The sequence below is a fragment of the Muscardinus avellanarius genome, assembly GCF_963383645.1.
Source record: "Muscardinus avellanarius genome assembly, chromosome: 10".
In the NCBI taxonomy this organism is placed as follows: domain Eukaryota; kingdom Metazoa; phylum Chordata; class Mammalia; order Rodentia; family Gliridae; genus Muscardinus; species Muscardinus avellanarius.
In genome coordinates, this window is record NC_137796.1 from 101150506 (window position 1) to 101158016 (window position 7511).

General features: G+C 53.2%; 1 protein-coding gene across 3 annotated transcripts in view; it reads left to right on the forward strand.

Annotated features, from left to right (window-relative positions):
* The window catches only part of PARN (poly(A)-specific ribonuclease), a gene marked incomplete at both ends in the record, with an annotated part of 167266 nt that extends 160487 nt beyond the window's left edge, over positions 1-6779 (forward strand). For 2 of the 3 annotated variants that reach the window (XM_080704717.1, XM_080704718.1), the window contains 2 exons: positions 1856-2055; positions 6727-6728. In XM_080704717.1, the coding sequence (XP_080560843.1) occupies positions 1856-2055; positions 6727-6728 (202 nt within the window). Of the gene's footprint in view, positions 1-1855; positions 2056-6726 lie in introns of all 3 variants that reach the window. The other variant, XM_080704716.1, reaches the window with a different exon arrangement.
* Between the last annotated feature and the right edge of the window lie 732 nt (positions 6780-7511).

A 7511-nucleotide genomic window follows, 5' to 3' on the forward strand; every position in this document is an offset into this window, starting at 1 on the left:
TGTTGTTGTTGTGGTGGTGGTGGTGGTGGTGGTGGTGGTGGTGGTGGTACTCTAGGGATTGAACCTAGGGGCATTCTACCTCTGAGCTACACCCCCAACCCTAATTTTTTATTCTTTATTTTGAAACAGGGTCTCACTAAGTTGCGGAGGGCCTCACTAAGTAGCTGAGGCTGTCTGTGAACCACGATCCTCCTGTCTCAGCCTCCCAAATGCTGGGATTGCAAGCATGCGCCACCACGCCCGGCTGCCCAAATAATTTGAGACATCCCCTTTATCATGCACTCAGTCCCTCTGTGTGCTGAGGGCTATGTCTGGACTTTGTATTTCATGAGGTACTTTTAGTGCTGATGGTTCTAGCTGATAAATTTTCAGTAAACAATTATATCCCAGTAGCTACCAAAGCCTACAGTCCAAATAAGTCTTTAGGTCTCTTTCCCTTTTGGAGTGGAAGAACGGGTCCTGACTGTTTTCTTCCTTATTATACTTTCTGAATTTTCCAAAATCAACCAATTTTTGATTAGTATTTTAAAAAAGAAAACTTTTTGAAGGTATTAATCAGATTTTGTTTTGTTGTTGGGGATCGAACCCAGGGGTGTTCTAACCTCTGAACTACACCAACCAGGCCTTTTAATTTTTTTGTTTGAAACAGGGTCTTGCTTAGGTTTCTGAGATTCTCACTAACTTGCTGAGGCTGTCCTATCGTCCTCTAAAGCCATCCTCCTGTCTCAGCCTCCCAAGGACTGGGATTACAGGCATGCACCACCACGCCCAGCTGGTATTGTCAGTTTTTAAGCAGTAAGCGTTAGTGTGAACTTTTAACAATCCCTCACGTGTTGCCATTGGTATCCTCCCTTTTCTGCATAGCCCCTCCACAGAACGGGTGTGTGCAACAGCTCTGTATAATAGGTGTGAATCAGGACAAGCGGGAGGCTAGCCAGGCAGCCTCCAGAGCCGAGTGCGCGGTCTCTGCGGCTTCCCTGGCGGATGGTGGTGTGCGACTGTCAAGAGCAGAGGAGTAACTGGGCACCGGAGTGTCCCAAGGCCGCGTTTGTAAGGACTCACTTCCCAGGAAGACGAACAGGAGCCTGCTCATCTCCTCTCATCCTGTCCACCCGCCCCCAGCTTTGCTCAGAGGCCTCCCTTAAATGGAATGCCATGCTTTAAAATAAAAATGGTCGTCATAATAAAAATCTATTTTCAAGACCCATTTAGAGGAGACAGGGCTGGCTGTGTGGACTGTTTTATATCAAGTTATATTTCAGGGAATATATTTTCGTAAAGAAATCAGAACACATAATCTAATTTAATTCAACATGTCAAATCCTATAAAGCTTTAAAAGTGAAGCCAGGTTTGATGAAAAGCTGCGCAGGTCGCCTTGGAGGGGAAGAGGCTGCGTGGAGGTGGCTGTGCTCTGGAGCCATTCCCGTCCTGGGCGCTGAGAGCTGACCACTGGCGAAGCCCCGGCACCGCTGCCTGTCTGCCCACGCGGCCCTCTGGTCTAACGTAGTCAGACCTTTATTTTGTTATAGTAGCTCTGCTCTGCTCTGCTGTTCCCGTTACCATAGCTGTATCAAAACAGAGAACAGGAATGTTTTGTAAAACCTCCTTCTTACCATGAAGAACAGCTTCGATGCGTGTCTTGTCTAGACCCGAGCGCAGGGGAGAGCCGCTTCGGGACTCGCGTGCCGGGGTAAACTTGCAGACTTCAGTCCTAAGTCTTCCATATGGGCAGCGGCTGCGCGCGGGGGGACGCCAGCTCGGTGTTACCGGGGGTAAGAGTTTAAAGCGTGTTTACGGGCTGGCCGTCCTGTGCCTCTTGACGCCTCCATTTGTTCCTCTTTCTTTGCCTTTCAGCTTTACAGCAACCGGCAGAGGCAGAAAGAGACAGTTGAGTCCCAGTCCCGGAGACGCTGGCTTAGAGGACGGAGTGGCGGGGGAGATTTCTGACTCCGAGCTTGAGCAGACAGATTCCTGTGCAGAGTCCCTCTCGGAGGGGAGGAAGAAGGCCAGGAAGTTAAAAAGAATGAAGAAGGTGCTTTCTCCTGCAGGTTCGTGTTGGCTCCTGCTAAAATCCTGGGTTTGTGTGCTCTTCCAGTGCTCTAGAAACTTGTATTCTGGGGAAGAAATCTAGCGAGCCTCACTGGATGGCAGGGCCCTCGTCATCCTCCCCCGTCAGGTGGCTTTAGGAGTGAGTGTATTTTTTTTTTTTTTTTGGTGGTACTGGGGTTCCTGGAAGCCCTTCTACCTCCGGGCTACACTCCCAGACCTATTTTTATACTTTTTTATTTGGAAACAGGGTCTCTTAAGCCAGCACGGCTGGCTTCGAACCTGCGCGATCCTCCTGTCTCCGCCTCCCAAGCGCGGGGATTACAAGCGTGCGCCACCGCGCCCGGCAGGAACGATTGTATTTGAATGGGAGGAATCCTCAAAAGCCGGGTGCATGCCTCTGATCCCAGCTCCCCAGCAGGCAGAAGCAGAAGGCGCAGAAGCCCTAGGAGGCCTTGTCTCAAAGCAAAATCCTTTAAAGGGGCTGAGGACGTAGAATGTGGCTCAGTGGTAGAGTGTCCCTGAGTTCAACCTCCAGTACCGCCAAAAAAAAAAAAAAAAAAAAAAAGATAGCACACTTGAGTGCACAGAAGCTGCCTCCCACGCGTCCTCTTCAGTGAGTTTACACTCTCCGGCAGCACCCCAGGCAACCTGGATTTCTGTCATACGCAGAATTATATAAGCAGCCGCGGAAACAGGAAGCCCACACGTGACGAGCCTCCTGCATGCCAGACGCATAGGAGGAGCCTCTGCTCTCCTGGGTTTGCCTAGCTCCCCGCGATTCCAGAAGTGTTGGGATGGGTGCACCCAGTAAGAAGCAGAGCAGAGGAGAGCGCAGGCCGGCTCGGCCACCCGGGCCCCGTCCTTCCAGCCCAGGCGCGCGTGGACACACAGGGCTCGGGGCAGCAGTGTCTGAGGGGCCACTTCTGCTGCCCAGGGACCCACGGCCTGCCTGGTCAGGCGGCAGTCGCAGAGACGGCGCCTGCAGCCGCGGCTTACCCCGTGCTTGCTATGTGTCCTGGACGGCCCTGCATGTTCGACAGACGTCCGTCCATTTAAACTGTGAGCCTCGCATTTTCCACTTAACCATTAAGGAAGTGGAGACCACAGCACTGTGCACGCACCGAGGGTCACGGAGCCCACAGCCCGCCCTGTGGGGAAGCCCGTGCCTGTGCCCACTGGCATTGCTGTGACTCGGGACGGGAGAGGCGCTGGCCTAGACTGTTATCGTTCACCTTTGCCTCACTGCTGGCAGTCACCCAGCCGCAGAGCTCGCAGTCAATCAAAGAAGGCAGCAGCGAGGATCTGAACCCGGAGCGTACCTACGCCAAGAATCCCCCGAGTTTAATTAATCCCTTTCTGCATGTGACCTGATCTGACTGCAGTGAGCTTGCTAAATCTCACTGGTGTAATGAATCACAGAAGCAGCAAAGATGCTGCACACAGTTTTTACACTATGCTGAAACTTAATTTTAACTGAAAACAAATTTTCATTTTGAACCCTTGATTGTGTATTTATCCATTCTCCTGAACCTGGGCGTCCCCTTTACCTGCCTTCCTTCCTTTCCCTAGATTAAGTTTGGCAGAAGTTTTTCATCTGTAGCCTTCAGATTTAGTACCTTGTTTACCATTGTCACGCTGTGCTGCTCAAAAACCCATCAAATGTTAATGTAACTCTTAAGGACCACGACCGCGGGCGTCTTCCCTCCCGTCCTGCGCGCCCATCCCGCCCTGATAGCCCAATCTCCTTGGGGTTGTTCCTTCTTCTCTTGGGGAACTAGCTCTTTTTGTTTTTCTTCTTCTCTAAATACTAAACTTAAAATACCTAATACTAATCTGTTTAATAGATTAGTGTCTTTTCTAGTTTTCTTTGTTTTAGGTGAGAACTTTCTATAAGTTATTTAGGGTTTTGAACTTATAATACTGTAATAAAATAGGTTTGTTTCTCTCGTTGGCAGTAAAGCTGTCACTGCCAAAAGATTTGAGCTAAAAAAAATGTAGATTTTGTACTTTTTTGTCAGTACTGCTAAAAAAGAGAGCGAGGTCTTGACAACTTTTAATTGAACTGGAGACCTTGAGAGAGCGGGGCTTCTCGCGGAGCGCCCGCGCCCGCCGAGGCCCTCCGCGTGCCGTGGAGCGCAGCGGGCAGGTCCACAGCAGGCTCCTCGCCTCTGTCTCAGCTTCGAGGCCTCTTGGCAGCTGTAGGACGCAGGGCAGGTATCAGGTGCTGAACCACCCAGTTTTGCTTGGTTGGTTCCTTGAATGAGCCCTATAAGGGAGAGAACCTCTGGACCCGTGAAGGTATTTGGCGTGTACCAGGAGCCAGAGGGACAGTGTGACCCAGTGTGTCCAACTGAAAGCAGTCTGAGGCTCTGGCTCCCACCTCTAGTGCACACAGAGCGAGTCGGAAGGCCTCAAGTGGTCACGAAGGCATCAGGTGCCGAGGACATGAGACGGACGGGACAGCCAGGGCCCCTGCAGGGCTCTGTTTCGTAGGGAGGAAGCTGCGGAAGCCAGGCCATGCTGTAGTGACCCCGGGCAAGTGGTGCTCAGCAGGTACGAGCCCAGTGCCGACTCTCTGTGAGACATTTCAGTATGTGAGGTACGCCTAGAGTCAGATGCCAGGCCCCTCTCTGATAGCAGAGTAGCCTGAACAGATGACTGTTGATTGGGTTTATCTTATGCTACAGACATTCCTTATTATCTTGGGCAGGCCTTCTAAACATGCAGTAAGGCACAGGTCGACCTCGTTCTTTCCCAGTTACAGAGAGAAAACTGAGGCCCACAGGGCTACAGCTCGCAGAGTCTGCCTAGAGCTGGTCCGTGCAGGCCGTCCGGCCGCGGGCTCAGGCAGGGCGCTGTTCTGAGTGGGAGAGGCCCACCCAAACCTGAGAGGAGGCCCAGGGTTCTTCAGAGTGGGTATTTCTTGCAGCTGTTCTAGATCACGAACCAACCAGCCTGAGCTTTTACATGATCAAGACTAGAAATAAAGCCAAGCAGCCACTCCCCGTTGGGGCTTCTATTTTATGCATTTAGTATGTGCTCAGCAAATATTTTTCTCTTAAATGTGGTTGTTTCAGCCGGGCGTGGTGGCGCACGCTTGTAATCCCCGCGCTTGGGAGGCAGAGACAGGAGGATCGCGCAGGTTCAAAGCCAGCCGCGTGCGCTGGCTTAGGAGACCCTGTTTCCAAATAAAAATGTAAAAATAGGTCTGGGAGTGTAGCCCGGAGGTAGAAGGGCTTCCAGGAACCCCAGTACCACCAAAAAAAAAAAAAATGTGGTTATTTCAATCCTATTCTTAAAAAGCAAATGTATAGCTGGGCATGGTGATACATACCTGGAGTCCCAGTAGTTGGGAGACTGAGACAGAAGGATGGCAAGTTCGAGGCCAACCTCAGCAACTTTAGTGAGAATTTGTCTCAAATAAGTAAATAAAAAGGCCAGGGCTTCAGAGTAGAGCCCCCCGGCTCAATCCCCAGCACCCACACACACAAGCAGATGTTCAGCGCAGGTGCTGCCTTGTGTGGGTTGAGACGGGTGGTCAGTAGCTCACTGCACCCTCTGAGCAGAGGAGAGCCGCTGCGCGCCATCATGTGAGAACGCTGCCCTTTGGAAATGTGATTGTTCCCCCGTCTGGTTTAAATGTTGGGCTCCATAACACACTTGCTCTGCTGAGCGTGGTGCTGCGGGCCTCGCGCTCACCTCTCCAGGAAGTCGCAGGCCACCGTGGGAGGCCAGCACTGCCCATCTGCCCATCCTCAAGGTACCGTCCGGCAGCCCACTAGCTGGCGACGCCAGCAGCAGAGTCAGACAGCACCTCGGTGGTCCAAGGGGGATGCAGTGCCAGTTGATGGCTCTTCCTCGTGCCTCAGCTCCCCGTGAGCCGAGTCTGTCCTCCATGCCTAAAACACACACGGTAGACCTTCACATGTTTGCCAGGAATCAAGTTTTATTAGAGTCTTGACTAGTCTGCTGAACAGTTTTCAAGCTTAAACCCTCAGGGTTCCATAAAAAAATTTAGAGTCTACTTAGAGCAGTAATCTCACGCTATTACAGATCTCATTAAAGTCTGAAATGAGCTCTGCAACTGCTGCCGACAGCTACCTAGGGGACCAGGCTACCTCCAGCCACCTCCCACGGAGCCTTTACTAACTATTAAAACGTGATGGCACACACTGGTACCAGGAACTGGGAGGCTGGGGCCAGAGGATCAGAGCCTTGAGGCCAGCCTGGGCAACTTAGCACAGCCCTGGCTCAGAATAAAACTTAAAAGGGGCCGGAGGACCTGGGCGTGGTGGTGCAGACCCTCTCAGCGGCTTCACAGCCGGGTGACACTGGCCGTGCTGTCCCTGGCTCTCCAGGTCTGCGCTTGCATAGAGGGCATCGATAAACACCAGTGGCCTCTGCGACGGATGCGTGAATGTAGTGCCCTGTGAGGTTGCCAGCAGAGAGGTCAGTGGGGACGTGCAGGCGTGCAGCCCCGCGCACATCCTCATTTGGAGCCGGGGCCTCTCCCCCCCTGGTGTTGCTGTGGCTCCGCAGGCACCTGCCGGGCTCTGCTTTCCACAGCCAGTGCCCTTCGTGCTCTCTGTCCAGCTGTGGGCAGCTGTGCGGCGGCCTCCGAGGCTCTCCCCAAGGGACCCTCCCGCCATCGCTCACGCTGTCTTCTCTCCTGGCAGGAAACATCAAGAACAGCCCCGCCAACCTCTTTGAAGTTCCCGACACGTGGTAACCAAGACCGAGAGGAAGGACCCGCTGGCGCTGGTGCTGGGGAGGAGCCAGGCGTGTTCAACTGAATAAAATGTGGCATGGGAGGGGTTGAAACCGAGGATTCTCCTGAAAAAAACAGTTTTTATTTTTGTGGCTGTGTTTCTCTTTTTCATTTTATCCTAATCTCACCGTGGACTCGCGTCATGGTTGTAGCCGTCGTGACCATGGACATCACTTGCCCTTTGATTTTTACGGCTCGTGGAAGCCTTTCCTGTCGTGGAATAGCGCTGGGAGGCGGCAGGGAGCCAACGGCGGGCCTCTGGGCGGGCCGGCGTGGACCTCGAGCTGGCCGTGGGCAGCGCAGGTGGCGGGCACAGTCCCGTGTCCCCCGCCCCCCAAGGCCGCTGAGAACAGGAAGCGTGCGGGCTCTTCCAGGGAGGCTGGCCGAGCGTCCGCCTCGGAGCACATTTCCTAGACTTGCTTTTCCTACGCCGAGCGCGTCTCATGGCGCTGAGTAGACAGTAGGTTTGGTTCCCGCGCACACTGCAGTGTTCACTTGGCACGGTCTCCCCAGACGTCTGTTCTGTTTGGGTTTGGGTTTGGGGGGCGGTGGCATGCGTGTACATGTGTGCGCGCACGCGAGAGTGAAACCGTGACAAATCTGCAACCTGTACCAGCCCTTCCTGTAATCAGATCAGGACAGCGGCACACTGGCCGGCTCTCCCTCGGCAGGTCTGCTTCCAGTAGATCATTG